The sequence below is a fragment of the Accipiter gentilis genome, unplaced genomic scaffold (assembly GCF_929443795.1).
Source record: "Accipiter gentilis unplaced genomic scaffold, bAccGen1.1, whole genome shotgun sequence".
NCBI lineage: Eukaryota > Metazoa > Chordata > Aves > Accipitriformes > Accipitridae > Astur > Astur gentilis.
Genome location: NW_026061070.1, coordinates 603,447 through 626,814, shown reverse-complemented (window position 1 = coordinate 626,814; position 23,368 = coordinate 603,447). Strand labels below are relative to the sequence as shown.

The 23,368-nt window shown below is 50.7% G+C and overlaps 2 protein-coding genes and 1 long non-coding RNA gene across 8 annotated transcripts in view; 2 read left to right on the top strand and 1 right to left on the bottom strand.

The window, feature by feature from the left end:
• LOC126037370 (electroneutral sodium bicarbonate exchanger 1-like) overlaps window positions 1–23,368 on the top strand; it is a 265,741-nt gene that overhangs the window by 59,789 nt on the left and 182,584 nt on the right. The gene's annotated exons all lie outside the window — the stretch shown is intronic.
• Window positions 1–23,368, top strand: part of LOC126037369 (electroneutral sodium bicarbonate exchanger 1-like) — a 230,242-nt gene that overhangs the window by 132,291 nt on the left and 74,583 nt on the right. Inside the window, exons 2-7 of the mRNA XM_049797673.1 lie at window positions 4,317–4,478; window positions 5,207–5,320; window positions 5,659–5,820; window positions 6,433–6,684; window positions 7,496–7,564; window positions 8,100–8,273. Of these exons, the coding sequence (XP_049653630.1) occupies window positions 4,317–4,478; window positions 5,207–5,320; window positions 5,659–5,820; window positions 6,433–6,684; window positions 7,496–7,564; window positions 8,100–8,273 (933 nt within the window). The remainder of the gene's footprint in view (window positions 1–4,316; window positions 4,479–5,206; window positions 5,321–5,658; window positions 5,821–6,432; window positions 6,685–7,495; window positions 7,565–8,099; window positions 8,274–23,368) is intronic.
• LOC126037377 (uncharacterized) lies at window positions 21,077–22,509 on the bottom strand. Its single transcript, XR_007505669.1, has 3 exons — window positions 22,379–22,509; window positions 22,064–22,302; window positions 21,077–21,179 (listed from the first exon to the last, which is right to left on the bottom strand). It is a non-coding gene; the product is annotated as an uncharacterized LOC126037377 (long non-coding RNA).

Here is a 23,368-nt window from a genome sequence, read left to right as displayed (position 1 = left end):
CCTTAACGCGACCCAGCGTGACTAACCCCGAAATTTGCTTAATGCAGTTTACTCCCCGCTTTTCTAAAAAGCACTGTAATAATTTTAGGGCTACCTCTTGATCCATTGCCGGCCGGCTTCTTGATACTCCTGGGTGCTACCTTGATTAAGGCACCTCGGTTAAAAAGTCTTTGCAGCCTTTTTCCAGTAGCCCTCACTGACGGCGAACCCCTTTTGGACGGTCCAGGCACGAGAGTTAACACACCAACCAAGACGATCAGCGTTCGGTTAATCTTTTGCCCCCCGGTCGCTGCTACCGGTGCTTCTCAGTGTCCGTCGCTCCAATTCCCCTTTCTTCGGTCCCCGTTCGGGCGCCATTTGTTGGAGCGGCGGAGGAATGCACATAAGTCGACCCAATATGAGTGATAGAAGTGATTCAACTTTATTTGCACGGATAGCTCATATTTATACAGTTTGCGATAATTATGCCTACTAGTCCTAATATGATTGGTACATTGCTAATGTTTATTCATTACTAAAACACACCCACTTGTGGTTGGCAGCTACGCGTGTTCAGTAACTTTCTCATGAGAACTTCTTCAAAAGTTACTTGTGAAGTTATGCCAAGGTCACACCGTCCCTGTCTTTCTCCTGATAACAGCGAGACCAGCTGTTGTTTTTCTCCCAATATCAGTAAAGCCAGCTATTTTCAGCCAAGGCCTAGTCTTGTTGCTCAAACTGACATTCTTTCACACAGAACTCTGCTCGCACAACTTTTCCACAGGCCCATGTCCTTTTTCAGCAAGCCACTTCCCAACAAAAGGTATTCCTAGAAAAAGTTTCCCGTTTATAAAGCAGGAGTTTGTTGGGGCTGAATTACAGTTCCTTTGTAACTGAGTTGGGTCAATATTCCAAAAAAGGGGAATATGTTTATTTTTGAAACAGGTCAATACTTGCATGTGTTGTGCTGGCAAGGAGGAGGCTTCTTAAATGTAGAACTTGTTAAATTTAAAAGCACACCTCCACTCTCCATAGTATTGCTTCTATGTTAATTCAGGGTTAAGATATTCGTTCACTTCAGTTTCTGTGAATCTGTTAGGGCAGCGTGCTCTAAGGTGATGGGAGGGAGCAGGGGGAAGAAGGGGAGGAGGAAAAGCAAAATATCTGGAACCTGCTCTTCCATGACTCCTGCAAACTGTAATGTTATTTTTTTTTTCCCAAGCCTGAAAACTGTACTTGGCAGTGGGATTGTGGCTATCTTGTTAATATTCTTCCTTCCTTTCTTGTTTTGGCCTCTCCAGGAAGCGATTCGAGTAATCCTTGGAAATCTTGATGATTTACATGCATTTTCTACAGACCACTATCTTTCTGTGTACCCTTTCTTTCCTACTTGTAAAAGAAAAGGTCCAATGACTTGTATCTGTTGGGCATTGCTTAATTTGACATTCCTGCCTAGTAGTGCGCAGATCTTTAGCTGGAGTACGACTCCTCTGAGCTTCGCAGTTTTACATTAGCTGAAGATCCTCCTCAGTTGTTGCCTTCACCAGAGAACTGATGTATGTAAAAAGAATGTTTTGCAGTGTTTTCAGATGGCCACCCCTGCGTTCCAAATCTGATTTAGCCAGAGAAAACGAACGTGCATATATAAAGTCCCAGGAAGCCCACGTAATGCGATTGCAAGGAAAGCTAGTGCGTTGTTTCAAAAGGTTAATAAAATGTAAAGCGCTCCTTACAGGCGCAGCAGTGTTGGCCCTCTAGTAGAGAAGACCGCAGTAGTTTTCTTGTAAGGTACATTAGGATTAAGTATTGTAGTTGCTGTAGTGTAAAGGGTTACGGAGAAGTTACTCTCCTGAGGCTGTTGTTGCAGAGAAAAGTAAGTTAGTGGAAGGAGAAGCCTTTTCAGTCCTAAGGTGCGTCAGTTTGTGAATCGGATCAGGCCTTTCGGCATCATCTCCTCCCGTGATTCTGAGTGCCCAGGAGTAATGAACACCCGCGTGTTTCCGCCTCCAAGGCATCCCCTTCCAGTCTCAGCAGACTGCGTTATTGCCACCCCTGGTCCTAGCAGGCAAGAACGAGATCATCCTCTTTCTCTGTCAGAAGCTGGTAGGTATGAGAGCAACTTATTCCTGTTGCTGCCAGGAAGAGAAAGTAGCCCAGAGCATCGTCAGACAGGAGGCACCCAAACAAAGGAAGCCTCGTTGTTGGTTTGCTTCGCTAAAGCGCAGCCAGTTTTGCCTGCGTGCTTGAGGAGGGTTTGATTCACGAGCTTGTATTTCTGGAACTGGGAAGTTGTGATGGGTTAACCCTGGCTGAACACCAGGTGCCCACCAAAGCCGTTCTATCACTCCCCCATCCTCAGCTGGATAGGGGAGAGAAAATATAACAAAAGGCTCGCGGGTCGAGATAAGGACAGGAGAGATCATTCACTATTACCGTCACGGGCAAAACAGACTCAATTTGCAAAATTAACTCAATTTATTACAAATCAACCAGAGCATGGTAATGAGAAGTAAAATGAAATCTCAGAACACCTTCCCACCACCCCTCCGTTCTTCCCGGGCACAACTACCCTCCCGGATTTCACCACCAAGCCCCCCCAGCGGCACAGAGGGACAGGGATGGGGTTTATGGTCATCACACGTTATTTTCTGCCGCTTCACCTCCTCAGGACGAGGGCTGATCACACTCTTCCCCTGCTCCAGCGTGGGGTCCCACCCACGGGAGACAGTCCTCCACGAACTCCTCCAACGTGGGCCATTCCCACGGGCTGCAGTTCTTCACGAACTGCTCCAGCATGGGTCCATTCCACGGTGTGCAGTCCTTCAGGAGCACACTGCTCCAGCGCGGGTCCCCCACGGGGTCACAAGTCCTGCCAGAAAGCCTGCTCCGTGGGCTCCTCTCTCCACAGATCCGCAGGTCCTGCCAGGAACCTGCTCCAGCGCGGGGTTCCCACGGGGTCACAGCCTCCTTCGGGAACCCACCTGCTCCGGTGTGGGGTCCTCCACGGGCTACAGGTGGAGATCTGCTCCACCGTGGACCTCCCTGGACTGCAGGGGGACAGCCTGCCTCACCAGGGTCTTCACCACGGGCTGCAGGGGAATCTTCGCTCCGGCGCCTGGAGCATCTCCTCCCCCTCCTTCTTCACTGACCCTGGTGTCCGCAGTCTTGTTTCTCTTACATGTTCTCACTCCTCACTCCGGCGGCAGTTTCTCTCCGTGCCAACTTTTTTTCCTTCTTAAAAATGTTATCACAGAGGCGTTACCACTATCACTGATTGGCTCGGCCTTGGCCGGCGGCGGGTCCGTCTTAGAGCCAGCTAGTATGGGCTCGCTCTCTCTCGAACACAGGGGAAGCTTCCAGCAGCTTCTTACAGAAGCCACCCCTGTAACCCCCCCCCCCCCGCTACCAAAACCTTGCCAAACAAAACCAATACAGAAGTCCATCCACCTGCTCAGGCAGCACCGGGCCCTGCGGAGAACTGCAAGCTCAGAGGCCTGGCGTGATGAGTTGTCCTGCAGTCTGTGTGTCGGGCTCCTCGCTGTAGCATACCTCTTAGTTAATCGCCAGCTGTGGGAGTCCTTGAAGCCAAACTCAAACGAACAATTTCATCCCTTAAAGGAACTGACTGTGTCATCTAGGCAAATCTTGGGCTTCATCTCTGGTCCTCAGGATGCAAATGGAGTAAAAGTATTCATGCTATCTGTTTCTTCCTGAGGTCAGAGGCACGTAAGAAGGCTGCTGCCTGGCGTCACCCATTCGTGCATGCATGAGCTCCTAGGTGTGCGAACTGCACCCCCAGGAAGGAACGTCTGTAACTGTGGCGTTTGTCATGTCAATTATCTTTTGTTCTCCCATTTTGAGGAGGACTGTGAAGTGAATGTAATGATGCTAGTCCTGTGAATCCTAGTCCTTTTCAGGTTTAAAAATAATTTTTAAAAGAATTACTTTTTAGTTAGGAAAGCTGATGAGGTTTTCTTCACAGGGTTGGGAGAGCCTGGCATGTTGTTTTTTGCAGGAAGATGTGAGGACTGAAGCCAGATGCAGTTAAGGAAACACAGTGCTATGAATGCAAGCAACTGATGGAAGAGTGTCACCTGGATGAGTGTTTCTTGTAATGTGTTACTAGCGTATGGTGTCTCCTCACATCTCATTTCTCCGCTGTGTAGTTCGATGTGTCACTTGTTCAGCTGCTGCTGCTCATTAAATATAAATCTCCATTGGCAGGAGCAGTTACAGGGTCGTGGATCTTGGACCAAGATCCTCAAAACCCCCTAGCTATGCGAGGTTTCCCTGCCGCACGCGCACTGCCTTTGTGTCCTGACGCTCTGTTTCTCCAGAAATGTCCGTATTTGCGTGGGGAGTTTCAAGGACCTGCCTGTGGACGCGACGGCCCCTACACCCCTGATGTATTCTTCTGGTGCTGCATCCTCTTCTTCGCCACCTTTGCCCTGTCAAGCTTCTTGAAGAAGTTTAAAACCAGCCGCTACTTTCCAACCAGAGTAAGTAGAAGGAGGTGGCCAGTGTCCATCTCCGCACTCGTTTCCCAAAATGGCTTTCCTGGAGCACTAAGCAGTATTTGCCCTGCCTTGGTCAAGCTGGGAAACGTTGGCCTTGCAGGCCAAGCTCTCCAAGAGCTTGGATGTCCCACACTCATTTCCATGAGTGCAAAATCATCGTAGCGTTTCCCACCTGCCTCGTGACCTGCCCCAGATTGAAGATTTTTGGGGTTTGATTTTTTTTAATTTTTTTTCTTCTCCTCAGGTAGTAGGAAGTCAGGTTTCCCAAAGTTTTGGGGGTTGGGGGTTTCGGTTTCTTTTTTTTCCCCTACCTTCTGCGCATTATGTGCTCGAGTGGAAAGTAGATTCGAATGAGGAGCTTCCTTTTGAGGACTAAAGGATGCCTCAGTGCCTTGTTGCCATTGTAGCTGTGAGTGTAGCTGTAGTGGCAGACATGTGTTTTCTTATTTTTAATATTATTATTATTATTTTTAGATTTTGACTTAAACCAACCCTTGTTGGCCTAGTTAAGCTTTTTTTTATTGTCTGACCCCAGATCTCACAGGGACAAACACAGCAGCAGTATCTAAGCAAGGGATCAGGCTGCATGTGCTCAGAGGGGTGGTGGGATTTGGTTAAGCAGCCTTAATGTTGTGGATGTCTGCAACTCTTGCATCTCACCTTACGGCCCTGTTTGCCATGCCCCTCTCACCTCTGGTTTCTCGCCCCAGGTACGGTCCACAGTGAGCGACTTTGCTGTTTTCCTCACCATCGTCATCATGGTGCTCCTTGACTTTGTGGTTGGGATCCCATTGCCGAAGCTCCAGGTCCCCCATGCGTTCAAGGTAACGGGGTGTTTTGGCACGTGGGGGTGCCACAAGGTGATGCCGGGGCAGGGCAGGGCTGAGTCTGGAGGAGATGCTGGTGGTGTGACCATCTCCTCTTCCACCTCCAAGTGCCTTGCTTCCTCCTGGAAACGAGAAGATGGCCCCAAAACTAGATACCTACAGGGGAAGTATCTAGAGCTGCTTGCAAAGAGGAGACTGGCACTGCTGAAGCCCCCGGGAGAGGGGGACATGAAGCCAGGGCTGGGAGGTGCTCTGACACAAGGAGGGAGGGGAAAATGAAAGCCAGTGGAGTGCCTGGGCTGGGAGACGATGCTGATGTGTGGGCTTTGTTGCAGCCTACCAGAGACGACCGCGGGTGGTTCATCAACCCCATAGGACCCAACCCTTGGTGGACGGTGTTGGCTGCGCTCGTCCCAGCTCTGCTCTGCACCATCTTGATATTCATGGACCATCAGATCAGTGCCGTTATTGTGAACAGGAAGGAGCACAAGCTGAAGGTAAGGGCCTGCGAGAGATGACCCCAGCCCCTTCTGGGCTGCAGGTCTGGGGAGAAGCTCTTATTCCCGATGCTTTCTGAAGGCATTGGTTTGGGACAAGGTCAGGCTGCGTGGCAGGATGCTCTCCTGGATTAACGATGATGCAGGGAGCAAGTGACAGGGCAGTATAGATGAGCAACCTTTTGGGGGAGCAAATTAATCTTGGAGCAATAGAGAACTGCGTTTTTGTTTTAAAATGGCAGCAGCAGCAGGTGTGGGGAATGAATTGTTTTGATGCGCTGCCAGGGATAACTCAGAGTCACACCTTCCTTGCAAGTGGTACAGTTTTCTTTGTGAGTGGAAAAAATGGTTTGGTGCTTTTGGGTTGTGGCTTGTTGTTTTTTGGAGAAGTATTTAATGCACAAGCTCTGCATATCCATTGTGTCTGAACTCCTGCCAGATTTTCATGCCAGGTGCTTGTGCAAAGCCTGCATACACCCTTGCTTGTTTCCATTTCTTGTTTTGAATTCTGAAGAAGTTGACTTGTGCTCGAGCAGGGTTTGAGTCTGACTTGCGACGTTATCCTTGCTCTTGTGCTATGGGATGCTCTGTTTCTTGTTTTCCTGCCTGCAGAAAGGATGCGGGTACCACCTGGACCTTTTTGTGGTGGCCGTGATGCTCGGGGTGTGCTCTGTGATGGGGCTGCCCTGGTTTGTGGCTGCGACCGTCCTGTCCATCACCCACGTGAATAGCCTCAAAGTAGAGTCTGACTGCTCAGCTCCAGGAGAACAACCCAAGTTGCTGGGGATACGAGAGCAGAGAGTCACTGGCTTGCTGATCTTTGTGCTCATGGGCTGCTCTGTCTTCTTCACTTCTGTGTTAAAGGTGAGAGGAAAATGCAAACCACCCAACAACCGTGAGCTTGTTGGAGGTTACAGAAAAACAGTCCCCTCTCTGCAGGCCTGAGTAGTTAGTTGTGGAGCGGAGGAGGAGGAGGTGGTCCCAACCCTTGGGGCTTGACCAACGGTGGGAACCAGCCTCGGTTAGGTTTTGCAGCCCTTCAGGCCCCTGTTTGGTGTGCTCGAGGCGAGCAAGCAACGCAACTGCTTGAATTTTTGGGTGTCTTTCAGGCCCACCCATGTTTATGGGTTACAGTTGAGCATATTCAGACGAGCACATCTGCTCTGTTTCAAACAGGCAGCCCTTTAGTGGCTGCAATTTGCTCCCCAAATGCCGCGGAGCAGCCGTTCCCAGGAGCTAAACACACTGAGGTCATCCCTGTGGGCTTCCTTGCACGTTCCTCCCACAAAGTAATCTCGTCTCTAGGCTAAAAGGAGGCCTGTGGCCTTTGCCTGTTGCCCCAAGAATAGGCAGAAGTGTTTCTTCTACCGCCAGAGAATGCGGCATAGGGTAGCACGGGTGAAATCGCCTATTTTCCTCCAACCTTTCTGGAAAATAGGATTATTCTGAGGAGAGATAACTCCCAAGTTCAGCCTAAAGCAGAGCCTTAGCTCACTCGTGTGCACAAAATGGCAAAACAATGGTTAATATCTGACCCATCTCTAAGCCTGAATGGAAGCTGGAAAGCTTCAAGCAATTTTAGGCAGTGCCTGTGGAAGAGGGTGGTAATACTGAAAATGCAATACAGAAAAAGAAACGATTGCATTCTTTCTTTTCTTTTTCTTCCCCCCCCCAGTTTATACCAATGCCTGTGCTTTATGGCGTCTTTCTCTACATGGGTGTGTCGTCGCTCAGAGGAATTCAGGTACGGACTCTTTTACAGCGTGCAGCATGTCGGCTCCCTGGTATTTTGTCTCTGTAGCAGCAGGGAAAAAAGCAGTGGCATGGGAAAAACTTCTCGCAGAGCAAGCAATGAAACTCTTTTGTGTAAGAAAAAGATTGGTGGAGGCACAGGAGGTATGGGAGGACCAGGCAAGTTCAGCGCTCTCTGTTGCAGGGTTTAGGGCAGGTCAGTGTTTGGTTACGTGAAAAGCGGGGGAATTTGGTGCAAAGGGAAGGCAGTTTCTACCACTGGTGGAAATCCTCATGGGGGGATTCAGTGGGCCGAGAAATGCTAATAATGGAATGGCATGGAATAGTTGCCGTTTGGTGGGCAGCTCTCAGGGGCAAGCCGGTTGCTAGATGGAGCGAAGGGAAAATGGGTGCTGCTCCCAGGAGGAATGCAGTGGGATCCAGGATTTCTGACGGCAAGCGAGATGCTGCAAAGTGCCTCCACGTCTCGAGAGGGCCAGCAACTTGCCGCAGTCCCAAGGTGGCAACCTTTCCCTTTTATTTCGCAGTTCTTTGATCGCTTGAAGCTGTTTTGGATGCCAGCGAAGCACCAGCCGGATTTCATCTACCTGCGGCACGTGCCCTTGCGAAAGGTGCATTTCTTCACGGCGATCCAGCTGACCTGCCTCGTCCTGCTCTGGACCATCAAGGTGTCCCGTGCCGCCATCATCTTTCCCATGATGGTAAGAGCTGCCACCGCTCGGCAGCGGGGTGTTTGCAGCGTTGGAGTGAGAGGTGGCATCGTCTCTGAGCTCACCGCATCTTCCCTCTTATTCGTGAAGGTTTTGGCTCTCGTATTTGTCCGGAAAGCGATGGATTTCTGCTTCTCAAAGCGAGAGCTCAGCTTTCTGGATGACCTTATGCCAGAAAGGAAGAAGAAGTTGGACGATGCCAGAAATGAAGCTGGAGAAGAAGAAGAGGTAAGGCTTGCTGTGTCCTCGGGGCTGGACATCTCCGTGTGTCTGTGAGATTGCCTGTTTCTCTTACAGCTTGTCTGGAAATGTTGGGGGAAGATCAGCACTCAATCGAAATAGATCCCAATAGCCTGTAACTTTTGTAACCTTTGTTTCCTCAAGTAGCAGTGAGCTGAACGCTTGAATACAGGTGTAATTTTTAAAACGAGTCATTTTTCACAAAGGTCATTATCATTATGATGATTATTATTAGATGCTGCTGCGGCTGCTGCTGCTGGCAAGACTTGCTCATAATCGTGTTTTGAACACACAATCCCCCTGCCCCGAAATCTTTGGAGTGAACGGTTTCTCCCCTGCTGCACTAATACCTATAGCTGCCAAGGGGCAGAAGCGGAGGGCAGACTGCTAAGTTTGTGCTGGGCATTCAGCTTATCTCCACTTTGATCAAAGACAGAGAACGTGATTTGTCCCTTTTTTACATCAGGAGTCCAGGAGGGCCATGGAAGCTGCTGCTGCTGCAAGTTCAGTTCAGCTGAACGTGGGGAAGACCAGTGACGTGGATATCCCAAAGCAAAGCAGTGACAGGTAAAGCTCCACCAAGCGCCAGGAACCCCGGCAAGATTAGCTTGAAGGTGTTTGGCAGAGTTTTCTCCACTTGCCTCTTTGTGGGGCATCCCACAGAAACCAGCAGGCAGCTTGGTGGGAAAATCAAATTTGGGGGCAGGGCTGCAGGAAGTGATTGCAAGGCTCTGACCGCAAGCAGAGTGGCTGCAGCACTCGCGTTTGACCCCCAAACCTTGCCTCATCAGTGCTTTTACGGTAGCTGGAGATCCTCATACTTAACACATGAGGAGTTGCAGGCATGATCTGTACCAGCAGTGGCTTAGGAACCCGGACCGGGGCTAAGCCCCAGCAAGAGCCTTTGCACAGAGCTGTTGCTCTGCAGCTCCCGGGCTTGCCTCCCAAAACTCCTCATCCAGCAAAACCTCCCACACTTATGCAGAGCTTTGATTCTCGGGGCTCCGCTGTTCCTCTTGCTGATGCTAATGCCCTTGGTGGCATCAGTTCCCATAATCACGGATTGTTATGTAAAATATTTATTGCAGGACTGATCCTTCTGAGATTGTTATCCTGGATGAAATGTCACAAATGACCGTATGGAAGGCTCTCACTTTGAAGACAGAAACCCTTTGAATCCAGGGAGGAAAAAGGTAAAGGATTGCACGTGAACGTGACCGTGCTCCTCTGCAAGCGACGGCGCACACCTACGCTTTTCCCACGCTTTGGCCGGCAAGGCTGAGCAAATGGCCTGTCCCTGGGAACAGGCAGGGAGGTCTGTGGCATGCAAACCAGCTCCTCTCTGCTGGGGTGGTCCCCCGAACAGGGCTGAATCAGCAGCAGCTGGCAGGTCTTCCACTGATGATGCTCTCCCTCTTTTTCTCTTCCCTTCGCCTTTCCCCACTCCCGCTTTTCACGTTTAGGAATCTTGACTTTGAAGGAGAGGAGTGAGAGCGTGACTCGGGGATGTGCCAACGCAGACAGAGGGAGAAGGCGCTTTGTTTCAGTTGGAGGATTCCCATTAAAGCCATGCAGATGTTTTCAGTTATCCTTGGTGTGCTTCAGGCATTCAGTATCTCTAGACCAGCAAGCTGAGGGGAATGTCACAGTCAAGGGGAGTTTGGTGGTGTTAAGTCTGTGTGCGTACGTGCGTGTGGGGGTGTGGGTTTGTAGTGGTAGAGGGACTGCTACTGCTTTATCATTCAGTGCTCTTCTTTTAATACCTAATTCCTCCTCTTTGTTTTCCTTCTCTTTTTTCCAAATGTAAACTGGGAATGTCCAAAATAATTTTCTGTTATATTTGATGCATTCTCCACTTTCTTCTTGATCACGACTGGGTTTTTGGTCTGGTTTGGAGTTCTGGCTTTAATTCACTCTTATGTCTCTTACTGGTACAAGAGGGATGCCCTCTGCAGCAGGGCAGCATAGAGAGCGTCCGAGCAGTTGGCCTAAGGTGAAAGAAAAGCATTTGCTCCCTGCGCTCCAGTTTTACCTTTCTTGGTTGGTTTGGCAAGTATCACAATAATGTGTGATGAACTGACCGTAAACCCCATTCACCGTCTCCCTGTGCCACTGGGGGGGGTTGGTAGGGAATCTGGGAATGAAGTTGTGCCTGGGAAGAAGGGAGGGGTGGAGGGAAGGTGCTCTGAGATTTGGTTGTATTTCTCATTACCCTGCTCTGGTTGATTTGTAATAAATTGAGTTAATTTTCCTCAAGCGGAGTCTCTTTTGCCAGTGACGGTAATTGGTGAGTGATCTCTCCTGTCCTTATCTCGACCCACAAGCTCTTTGTTATATTTTCTCTCCCCTGTCCAGCTGAGGAGGGGGAGTGATAGAACGGCTTTGGTGGGCACCTGGCATCCAGCCAGGGTCAACCCACCACAGGGGGAAATGATGTACTTAAGAAATTATGTACTTAAGCCACACGAAAAAGGCCACAAAGCTCTTGTGAAACAAGATCCCCTTTGTATGATCAACGCATGCCTTGCTAACAACTGTGCCCCTGAAGAAGAACTAAAAAACTGAGAAGAAGGGAACATCCTACCCCAGGAGGCGCCAAAAAGTTGAATAATTGCTAATAGGCATGAAGTCAGAAGCATCTTCGCAAACTGGAGGAAAGGTAAAGAAAGGTGGCAGGGGGAGATCATGACCACCAACTCAATTCCACACCAAAAAGACTTACCCCCCCACTCTCCTTGAGCATGCGCTGTAGAAGAAAAGAACACTGGACCTTTAATTCCAAGCAGGGAAACTGTAGCCCAATAGAAACTGTGCGAGATAAGCTACTCCCGGCAATAGTTTTGGGAAGAACTTTGGAAATCGAATATGTATAACTGAACTGTATAAATTGCTTGCCCCTTTAGGCATGAGGGGTGCTAGCGTTGAGGATTACCACCTAGCCCCCATCTTTGCGTAAACATGAACTGGAATAAAATACCTCTGCTCTGTATTTATATTGGCATTTTGCACCCCGGGTAAACGACCCCACTTTTGGGACAACAGTGGGGCAGGCAAAGCACCGCATCCCGCAGGCCGAGGGGCTCAGGCACCCACGCCGCTGCCGGAGGACTGCCGGCAAGAGGTTTGGCATCTGGCGAGGGGCTGCTGGGCCAGGGTGCCCAGGCACCCACCCCACTCCCCCAGCCGCAGCCACGAGTGCTCTCAGTGCTGGGGCAGAGGCCGTAGCAGCTGCCTGTGCCCAAGCCTGTCCCGAGCGGAGGGAAGACTTTGCCGGCGAGGAGCAATCCAGTGAAGGCATTGCTGAAATTGCTGGGCTTGAAGTTGCTGCCGGGCCAGGAGGGGGCCGAGGGGTCCTTGTGCAGCACAGGGCAGCAGCTCTCAGGCCAGCAGCAGTCTGCTGGGGGGGACGCTCAGCAGGGACTCGGGGACGGGGACCCATGATACCGAAAAGCCGGTCAAAGAAACTCTCTAAGACTCATTTTGGAGTTTTAGAAAGTAGGCATTCCTACCCCTACTTCCCACCCCGGCTGGCCAACGCAACGCGCTGCCTACCTTCTTGAAGGACAGCAGTGGTTTGATGCTGACGAAGCCCATCTTGTTCTTCTGGACATGTTTCAGGAGGAAAGCATCCTTGGCCAGGTTCTCGTCAGAGAGGTGGAATTCCACCTGGGACACAACCCTCCTGGCCAGCTGCTGGTCAGGGACGGAGTGGCTGCAGTCCAAGAGATCACCCCCCAGAACATCGCTCGCATCGCAGAAGCTCCCGGCAAAGCAGCAGGGACACGGGTGTGACTCGGTGGCCTTTGGGATGTGCAGCACTGCCCAGTCCCAGCCACAGCGGTGCAGATGGCAGAGTCTTGAGGAGCGGGGTGGCTCAGCTGCGCTCTGAAATGAAACGGAGTTTTATGCTTTTAGAAGCGCGCTTGCCTTCACGCCCCCAGCATCGGTCCCTGCCACAAGTTACGCAGCACATGGCCTTGCACAATCTTGCAGCCAGAGGTGCCTCACGAACAGAGCGCAATCTCTTTGATTACCAGGATACAGGCCAGGAGAGATCTTTGGCCTCCGGTTCACGGCAGTTGTCCCGACTCCCCCAGGCCACACACTGTTCACACAGCGGGAGCGAGAGGCCTGTGTCCTTGGTACCCTTGGGGTGTCCTTGCTAGCGCCGAATCCTCCAAGCACGAGGAGGGGATGTACTAACCCCATCCCTGGGATCCCGTAGAGCGCAAACAGCCCCAGCGCCCTGACACCGGACGTTGGGCAGAATCCAGTCCTTTCCTGGGAGCACGCGGTGCGTCTCCTCCGGGGTGTCATGCACCCAGGGAAAGGGCTGCCCCCTCCCAGGGGGATCCAGAGCTGCTGCTTTTCCCAGCAGGAGACTGAAAGACCTGACAGCACTACTGGAGCGAGGGCTGTGGGAAAGCGTGCCACCGAGCGACACCGCGTGACCTTCCTTCGCGCCTTCGAGGTCCTTTTTCCTATTTCTGCCTCGCTCCGGTCAACGCAGCGAACAGAAGCGCGGGCAACGGTCACAAACGCATTTGCCATCTGGCGCAAGGAGGCTGCGGCTGCAGCTTGGTGCCCACTCGGCTCGGCTGAATCAACTTGTTCTTCTTCCCCCACCGGAAAAATACTGTTGAAAGCCAAGAGCATTTGTACCCGCAGACCCCGAGAGCCGCCTGTAGGCCCCGGGGCCACCCCAGCCTCCCTTAACCCTTTCCCTCCCCAAGAGGAGCTGGGGAGGCTCTTGGGGGTGGGGCAGAACACAGGGAGCCCCCGCATTCCTTCCGGGGAGACGCCAAAGAGTCCTTGGCAGCCAACAGCCAGAAGGGACCATGGCGCGGCCGCCAATGCAGCTCCCACTGCCTGGGCCCTGGGGCCCCCTGGCGCCCCAGCTTTTCCAGCCATTCATGCTCCCCAAAACCTTCTACCCTTGAGGTAGGGACCGACCCCAACCCCTGCAGCCCAGGGACGCTCTTGGGGGGCAAGAGCAGAGGAGACCGCCGGCCATCGCTCCTGTCTCATTCTCTTAGGCTCAGCCAACCCGTGCCGCCTGCCCACGCGGGAGCAGCCCTTCCCTGCAGCCCGGGCCCCCCAGGCACCACCAGCAGGTATGGCACCCCAGTCTGCTCTGGCACCTTCGCCATCCCCATCACACCCGTTCCCCCGGCACTTTTCGCATGGGGGTTCAGCAAGCCCCAGTGAGCATCCTTGCCCTCGCCCGGGCGGCGCGTGCCCAGTAAAGCCCATCTGCAGAGAATTCCCCAAATATTTGGGGCCACCTCTCCCCTTTCACCTCCTAGATGCCAGTCTCCTCCCCGATTTGCAACCCCGTCCCACCAGCACAGCAGCTCACCCTGTGGGGATCGCCCCGGCCACAAGCTCCCCACGCCCCTGGCCCAGAGCTGGGGGATGTCGGCCATCGGGGCCGGCTTGGCGGGTGCCCCCAGAGAGTCCCCCCGGCCCAGCACGGCTCCCCCTCACCCACACAGGTCTGCAGAGGGCTCCATGTGGCTGCCTCTTCGACCCCCGGGTCTTCTGCATCCAGTGGACAACCACCGACCTGCCTCCACCGGCCACCGCCACGCTCGGCCAAGGCGCCACTTCTCTGCCGGGTGCTGCCCTGTGGGGTCCCACGGGCTGCGGGGCCCCCCTGGCCTGGGCAGCCACAGGGACCCCCCAGGGCCAACCATGATACCTCACACCCTACAAAAATCAGAGGAGTGGGGTGGCCCCAGACCCTCTGGAGCTGCCAGTGTCCATCCCTGGCTACCAGCACAGCGAGGGGCAGCTGGCACAGATCAACATCCCCAGCACGGCCACCCCTGTGGGGGCACCCCCAGGCGGCGATGTCCACACCAGCCCCTGCGCTGCCACCAACAACGAAGCCCTTGGGGACACTGCAGGCGACCTTGCAGTGTCCGAGGAGATGGTCCTGGAAGAGGCCCTAAGGCTCTTCGGTTGCTCCCTGGATGGAGTGGGGGTCAGCCAGGATGCTCCCAGCAGGAGCTCCGTGCCCGAGGACGCTGGTGGCACCAGCGCAGACACCCCAGACCGCGACTTCAGCTCGCTCTCGCTGCCTGAGGAGATGCTCACCCCCGACTACTGCATCCCTGAGCTCAGCGACACCATGCTGAGCCTCAAAATAGTCAACGGCGGCGGGATGGAGCCCCAGGAGCCGTGGCAGGACGCGGGGATGGACCTGCCACCATCCCCACCTGCCACGGCCGGCAAGTGGAGGAAGAGGCAGGCGCAGAGCTCCTTGCCAATGGCACCCAGCAAGCGCAGGGCTCTGGCAGCCAACATGAGGGTGTGTGTGTGTGGGGGGGATTAGACAGGGGTGAGAGGGATGGAGATGGGGGGAATGGGGGGTGGGAGTGGAGGGGGGGGTATTTGTCGAAGGGGGGGCCGGGGAGGGTGGTAGGGAGGGGTTAGACCAGCTTGGATGGGACCTTTTCTTTTGTGTTTCCCATTAAAAGCTCTTTCTCCAGAACCGCTCCGTGCCTGTGTGGGACGGGGAGGGAGTGCGGGGGGCACCGGGAAACAGCCCCCAAGAGGTGCAAAAGCCCCGCCGAGCCCCAGATCCAAGCCAGCAAGCCCCGAGGGGAACCCAGCCACCCCCAGGCCTGAGTCACCACCAGCGCGGCAGGCGATGGTGGGGAGGGGACGGGAACGGGAACAACTCCCCGTTCCCCTTCCCCAGGGGAAGCAGCCCTTTGGTGGGGAAGCCAGGACAGACAGGTCCCTGCAGGACTCACGAACACGGCCCCACGCAGAAAGCAGCACAGAGCCCCTGCGACAACGACAGACCTTGGGGGCTGGGGGGGACACGGGCACACACGACAACAAGGGCTGCAAGGCCTTCGTCTTGAACACCACCAGCGTCCCCTCCAGCGGGGACAGGGCTCGGTGCACAGCCCTTCAAAGCCTCAAGACCATCACGGCCTTCCTCGGGTCCCACTGACCTCAGCCCCCAAGAGCCCAGCTTTGCTTCACTGACACAGCAAAATAACCCCAAATCACCCTAAGAATGGCGAGGGAGGGAGCTGCAGGCCAGGCAGGGACCCTCCTCCACTTCTCTGGCTGCGCCTTGGGCAGCTGCAAGACCAGGAAGGGGGGAGAAAAAGTCAGAAGGAAAAAAAAAATAAAAATCACTGCACCGGCCAGAAAGTGCCTGGAAACTTCATCCCTCTTCATTGCCCATTTCCCATGCGAGCTCCACAACCTGGGAGCAACGCAGCCAATAGAACCTTCGAGAAGCAGACTCACAGCCTGCTGCAGCTGGCCCTGCTCGAGCAGCCGAGGTGGGCTGGATGATCTCTAGAGGTCTCTTTCAGCATCCATTCTGTGCTGCTGTGACTCTGTCTCTATCATGGTTTAAGCTATAAAAATGAGAGCTATAAAAATGGAACGCTGTGTTAAGAGCACAAGGCTCTGCTAGCAACGACCTTGCTGTGGCTCCTTGCTGTGCTGAGCCCAACCGCGTTTTAATTTAAGAGTAGATTTTTAGTGTGAGCAAAAGTGTGATTATTTTATTTTGTAATTTATGTAAATAAAGTGGGTTTGGTTTGTTTTTTTTTTAAAAAGGATAAGTCCTGCAATAAATATTTTACATAGCAATCCGTGATTATGGGAACTGATGCCAAGGGCATTAGCATCAGCAAGAGGAACAGCGGAGCCCCAAGAATCAAAGCTCCGCATAAGTGTGGGAGGTTTTGCTGGATGAGGAGTTTTGGGAGGCAAGCCAGGGAGCTGCAGAGCAACAGCTCTGTGCAAAGGCTCTTGCTGGGGCTTAGCCCCGGTCCGGGTTCCTAAGCCACTGCTGGTACAGATCACGCCTGCAACTCCTCATGTGTAAGTATGAGGATCTCCAGCTACCGTAAAGGCACTGATGAGGCAAGGTTTGGGGGTCAAACACGAGTGCTGCAGCCACTCTGCTTGGGGTCAGAGCCCTGCAATCACCTCCTGCAGCCCTGCCCCTGCCCAGCTCCCTCCACACAGCCCCTGGCATGGGTCCCTGCAGCCCTAGAGACTGGACTACGGCTCCGCAGCAGCCTGGAGCCACCAAAGCTGAAACGCTGAAGCCCCGACAGGCTTCCAGCCAGAGTGGGTGGCTGCCCTCCTCTTCCCCTGGGGTGCTGAACCTGCTGGCAGCATCAGTCCCCAGCTGGTGCGTCTTGCGTACATCTTTCTCAATTAAATGTACAGTGGATATCTTCTCGTTCAGCTAGTCTGGAGCTTAAAAAGCAGCTTAAAAATACGGGACAGGGTAATTTTTGGTGGACATGGCCAGAGCCTGCATGTTCTTGAGAGAAACTTTGGAAGAAGACCTAAGCCTTAAGGCACTGCCCTGAGGGGGTCTCCTTCCATGACGCAAATGCTGCTCTGGAGCATGGCGAGCTCTGTCCCAGCAGTGCCCAGTGCCTTTCCCTGCCTGCTGTCACAGGATGGCCACACGGGAGAACTGTGGCCAAGCTGCTGGAGCACTCCGGCCTTACAACACCAGAAGGGCTCAGGAGGAGAGTGTGGCGGTGGAAAGAGCAGCTCTGGACACAGCAGGCGCTGGGGCTCCCTGGCAGTGCTGCTGTTCCGGGACTCTGCACACAAGCACTGCCCCTGCAGTTCCAGAAGTGGACTCGGAGAAAGGATTGTGGACAAACAGGTCGCTGCAGGATCCTTTGGGGCGGCTCCTCCTTCACACAGGCTCTGGGTCACACTAGATCGGTAGATACTGAATTAGAAATGGGATGGATAATGACATTTCTTTGTGGACAACATGATTCCAAGGAAGAAAACCTGGAAACACAAAACAAACCGACTACCAACCACAGGTAGTCATACTCGGGCCACGCTCGGAGCTGGGCACCCCAGGGGTAGATGGTGGCTGAAGAAACCCTCAGGCACAGGGAAGGGGAGGGAGTCCATGCTGACCAGCATGCTAGGAGGCAGCAGGCAGTGCTCAACAGCCCACCCCTCGCCTCCTTCTCGGAAAACACCCCACTGGACTCTGCTTAGTCCAACCTGGCCCCGCAGCACTCGACGAAAGGCAGAGCAACAGCAGAGCTGGCCAGGAAGCAGGGGGCTGCGGCTGGACCCCCCAACCCCTCTATTACTTGCTCTCTCTAGTTTCTGCAGTTGCAGAAGCAGTAGCAAGAAGTTACACCAACCCACTGCAGTAGCAGAAGCGGAGGCGACTTCACATGAACCACTTCTTTGCTTAGACCTAACAAGTAAAACCACAGGAGACGTTAATTCCTGCAATGGAACGTCTTGCTCAAAGTTACTAACCGTACACAATCTCAACGCAGAGCTGCTCCTCTTTAAGGAGACTGATCATGCATCCCTCACCCCCTCCAGCTGGACCTCCAAGCCACACACACAGCAACCAGCTAAGAAAGCAGACAGAAAACAGCAAAGTTTGCAGCAAGTCTGGCATCAAGGAGCCTCCCTCACCTTCAAGTCCAAGGTATTTTCTGGCTCTGGCCATCTTGTGTTCAGCACAATCACAATTAAATACATTCAGTATTGGGTTTAGGGTCTTAGGGGGATGTATTGTGGCAGAAGCTGGAGAAAACAATGCATTTGTTACTGGGGTTTGTTTTAGTTTAGGCATTTACTTACCTGGGGTTTGTCGATAACCCTGAGGATCTTGCAAAGCTAGCACCGATTGCTTTGCTTTTCAGTAAAAACAAAAATGAGAAAGAAGGCCACATACAGCTTTTCTCTCCTTCAGGTATTCCAGAAAGAACTTGCCCTACTACCAGCTCCATCTGGCAAATGAATAAAAACCTCTGTCCCCAGATGATCAGTGATAAGACACTATGCCAGGAAGCGATGTGATGATGCAATTGCTAACAGCTAAGAAGCGCTGCTTCTAGCACTGACTCTTGGTGACCTGCGCTGGACCAGATTCAGACAGGACTGCTAGAGCCAACAGCAGCTGCAAAGTTATAACCGCAGATGTTTCCCAGAGCATAGAAAAGCCTGCTGGAGGGATTCACCCTAAAGGACAGGAACCACGCTTGGCAATACTGTCTCTAGCTTGGGCTGCTTCCTTCTGAGTATTGTAGGGAGAGGAGTCTTTATGCATGAGGAACTTGCCTTTCAATCACTTTGACAGAAGACTTGCTCCATAAACAAAGGAAAACACTTCAGTTGAACTGGTGCAGTTTGAACTTTATTTAAAACAGCTGTAATCTAATCTGCATAGTGCTGGGGCAGCATCCAACCTCTGCAATAGCCAGGGAAACTCCAGAACAGCAACATCTCTCTGCACACGGCCAAGCGCTGAGTCAGGGTACATTAAAATAAAGCGTGTAATCTGACCCATGCTGGATCAAGTCCAGGAAACTAGTAACCTGACTTCTTCCTAAACTTCTTCTTAACACCCTAAGAGTGAGGGGGGGAAAAACAACAACAACAACAACAACAAAGCACAGTTAGAAGATAATTCTGCAAAGCAAGAGTTAAAAAAAATAAATCCATGTACAGGCATATACTTTGATATCAATTAGCTAGGTTAGTTTGAGACCAGCTGCAGAAATGCATGTGCTGACTAGAGGTTAAGGGCACAACAGCCTTTAACAGGTCAAGTGGAAGAATTTGTTTAAAAGCATGGTAATATTACAGGCTTGTAGACCATTACAAAACACTTTTCATAGTTGCTTTGCCGTTTATCTTATCACCTACTTCAGCTTTAATTCCTTCAAATTAACGATGGAGTTTTATTTACACAAGTGCTGAAGTTGTATACCTACTGTAACTAGTACACAGACTTGACAGTATTGAAAGACCATGGTTTTAACCCAGGTCACAAAACCAAGGTAACCATTTTATAAACTCAGGGTGTAGCTCTGCTAAAAGCCACTGAAGTAACATAGGTTCTCTTTCTTAATTTTAACCTGTGAGTAAACCTAAGCCTTGCACTCTTAAGTTTTGGGTTTTTTTCGAGGGGAGAAGGAGGAATAAGACCTCTCAAACCCACTAAGGCACATTTTCTAAGAGATGAATTGCACTTGAAGCAAGCTGGAAGCCAGAGGTAATAAGGAAAAAAGGTAAGTATACGGTCATGGTCATGCTTTCTCCACAAGTCTGGAATACCAGCAGTAGGGGGAATGCTGGAGAATGAAGACCGTGCAAGGTAGCTACATGCCCCTTCGGTCTTGTCACTAGGGTTTGAGGTGGATGCTTAAAATGATCAGAGCTCAGAATTGCGGTTTAAGCCAAGCAACTAATTTTAAAAGAAGTCAGGGGTATCTGTTGTCCGCACAGCAAAATGGGACTTCAGCTGTCAGCGCAGTTTGCAAGCTGCACTATTCAGAGGGTGTTAATTCAAAACCTGGAAATACTAGAAGCAGGAAAGCAGTGTTCCTAGTCTCCTCAAATTTACTCTACCATGACATCATCATTTTGTAGAACATACTTTTTCTGGCACTGCCCTGCCCGCCTTACATTTGGTTTACTTGTTTGGGGTTTTTAAGCAGATCCCACGTGCATTAAAAAAAATTAATAATAATTAAAAAAAAATCTTTTTGGAATACAGTATTTTACAGTACATACGAAAATTCTCTGGAAAAACATACAACTTCATTTACAAAAACACCAAGTTATAAAGAAGTTACAATAGAGAGAGAGCACAACATTTGTTTCATGGGATCAGAATTTCTCCCCACCCCTCAAAAAACCCTCATGCACTTAACTGGGTAAGCAGTGTTACCAGTTTACAGAACCGGAACTTCAGACTACTACAAGTTTTCATGTAACCACGTAGAACAGCTTTCAGGGTTTATCTGAAAACACTCTCTGCATGCCAATTCCTTTCAAGACTCTCCCTTGCAGGTGGGTAGCAGTGCCACAACAGCCTTGGCTATTGCAATGTTTAAGTACATCTTCAGCTGTGTGTTCCGAGTTTAGCTTTCCTACCCAGCGACAACAAAAAAAGCCCTCAAGTCTCATGCTGGAGCAGTCTCAAGACAAAAATCAGATACAACGGCATGGGACACGTCTATCATCTCCATACCTTGGTAGCATCCTCTGCTGCGTTGTCTTCAATACCACAATTATTTATGGGCCTCCATGGGAGGCAATACTTGTGTAGCGCGTGGCCGTGTTAGGCAGGGGACAGCTGCTAGCTGAGGAAGCTGAGCACCATTCTGATAGATGCCCAGGAGTGTATGTGCCAACTGGGAAAATAGTTTAGGAGAAGAACAATATATGCACATGCACTAGGAAAGCACAAATGAATACAAGCACGTTCAGACACACTTGACACCACAACGTGGTTGCAGTAACTAGTTAACCTGTTTACCTACATTCTGAATCCAAGTCACAGGGCAGCTTGGTTTTTGTGGCTTTTTCCAAAGCTGTTTCAGCTAGTGACAGTCAAGACTTTTAAAAAGACTAATAGGGATAACTCTTACAAGAACATATTTGGGAAATGAAGGCTGAAAGAAGTTAAACTAAAAAGCATATTTTTGTTTACATCAATAAACACGTAGAGTACTGATGTGAGGTAGTCTAGGCACTAGCAGAGTCCATTCAGCTTTTCAGTTAGCCCACTGAGTAAAACCCCTTCCTAATTACATTGTCTGTAGATCTGCTGCTGACATCTTCTGGACTGCCGCCGCCTTTGAATGCTGAATCCTGGCCAGTTAACTAGAAGAACAGAATACACAGACTCAAAATAATTGCTATACTGAAGTTACCTTCATATTTGAGTACAGCTTCCAGTCAACACATTAACTGTGTTAGTGGCCATTCTTAAAACAACATTTAGACAACACTACCCTTACCACACAGGAATCTCAAGCCTCGCAAGAAGTCGTACTACCCAAACCTTGAAATCTGTACCTGAAGTATTCAATAGTAGGTAACAGTTCTGCAAGCTGATTCTTTACAAGTGTCAAAATGGAGTTTTTTCTAGTTGTTCTTTGCCTCAAATCAGAGGTCAAGCCACACAAACAGCTGTTTAAGGAGAGTTATGTATAGCAAGAAAACAAATCAAGCATTAATCAAAAGCTCCCACAAAACCCAGATTTAACAAGCAACTCCACACGGTCGTTTCAGCAGTGGACAACCTGTTGAGTAGGCTGCTGATTTCTAAAGCAGCAAAACTATCAAGAGGCATTCGAAAATCATCTGCCAGAACAAGATTAGCTCATACGTCTACATTTATAACATTCATGTCCTCTTCCTTTTGAGATTTGCGTTTTTTTCTGAATGAAGAACTGCTTCCAGTTCATTGAGCAATGGGTCAGTGCAGTAATATACAAGTACAGTAGTATTTAGAGAGCCTGCCACCAGACCAAAACCAGTCACTAGTGCCAGATCTCGGGGGAAAAAAATTGTTTAATAGCTATACAGTCCGTTCAAGACAATTTCTCACACCTACATCCTAGTAAAACTAGCATTATGCTTAAATTTAGATTCCTGAATCCATTGGGGATGTATATATGCATTTCTTCTCAGTTATGTCATGCATTGTACATCAAGAATTAATTCTACTTCAAACCCTCCCTGGCCTAGCCCCCCTTCCTTACCTTTTCTCCGTCTGCTAGTGTTTTGGGGCATTCTTCTGATGGAGGTGAATGAGGTCCTTCAGTGGTCACTGAATAAGGTCGTTTAGGTGCACTGTTCTTAGGATCTGTAATTCCAGTCCCACTTAATTCATGCTGTCCTTGGACAAAACGTCCTCCTGGTTGAGAAACTGTGTTATGTCCTGGAATGGTGCTACCAACTGGAGGTCCCAATGTTCTTATTGCAACTGTAGCCTCCACTTCTGTAAGAGACACCGCGCTTCTAGAGTTCAGCCGTGAAATTAAAGACTGCATTCCACCCACCACGTCAATACATACTTGAATCAGTAACAGGAATGGAGAGTCCCTTAGACACTGATGGCTCAGCTACACGAGGTAGCTTCTCTCTCTTGTTAGCACCGTTAGATTTCTGGTATGCAGCATTTCTGTAAGAGTCAGATGCTAGAGTTATAAAAAGCTCGTTTGTAAAATACTATACATTTCCTTTCCAGAAAGCCCATGCAAGACAAATGTCTGTCTTCTTAGCTCATTGTCACAGCTCTACCAAACAACAAACTCCCAGGCAATCTAGCACGAGATCTTCATTTTGACCGCTGAACTTCAGACCGCAAATTTAAACTTCAGCGTTTTCTTTAGTCAGTCTCTATGTACTTGCACTGTCTTCCAGCTTAGTACCTCCAGCACTCTGTACTGCTTTCCATGAATGGATCTGCTCTACCCATACGGGCATCCCATTTTATTTTAGTTTTAATGCCACTCCTCCAGTACCAAATGGTCTGAACACAGCAGGCATTACACATTTGGTACTCTTGGGCTATTACTCTCAAGATTACATATTCCTCCTGGGCTGAAGTAGCTTATGAACAAGCAGACCTCCCAGGAAGTGACACACACTTTTACTGCCCGAGTTGTCATACTGCTGCACCAAGGCAGCAGCAGCTCTAGTGTTGCTGTGATCAAGATCAGCACTTCGTTAGAACATCATACTGCTTGGCATTAACCATACTTTTTGTTAGAAAGAACAAAATTACCTACATGGAAAACACTCGGGCTTCAAGTTACACACTAACCCAAGGAGATCTACATTCAAGACCAAATAATTCCTCCGGTATCCACTTCTCCTTTCTTCCGACATGTCTTCATGGATATTAAATTCATTTTTTCAAGGATTTCTTTAACCTGCCTCCCCCCACGTGCCCAAAGGAGATGACAGCTTTGTTCCTGAAGCCATTAGAGCCCTCCACGTGCTTATGAACAACACAGATTCAAACAAGAAATCCCAGACCTCATTCCCATCGCGAGTCAGTT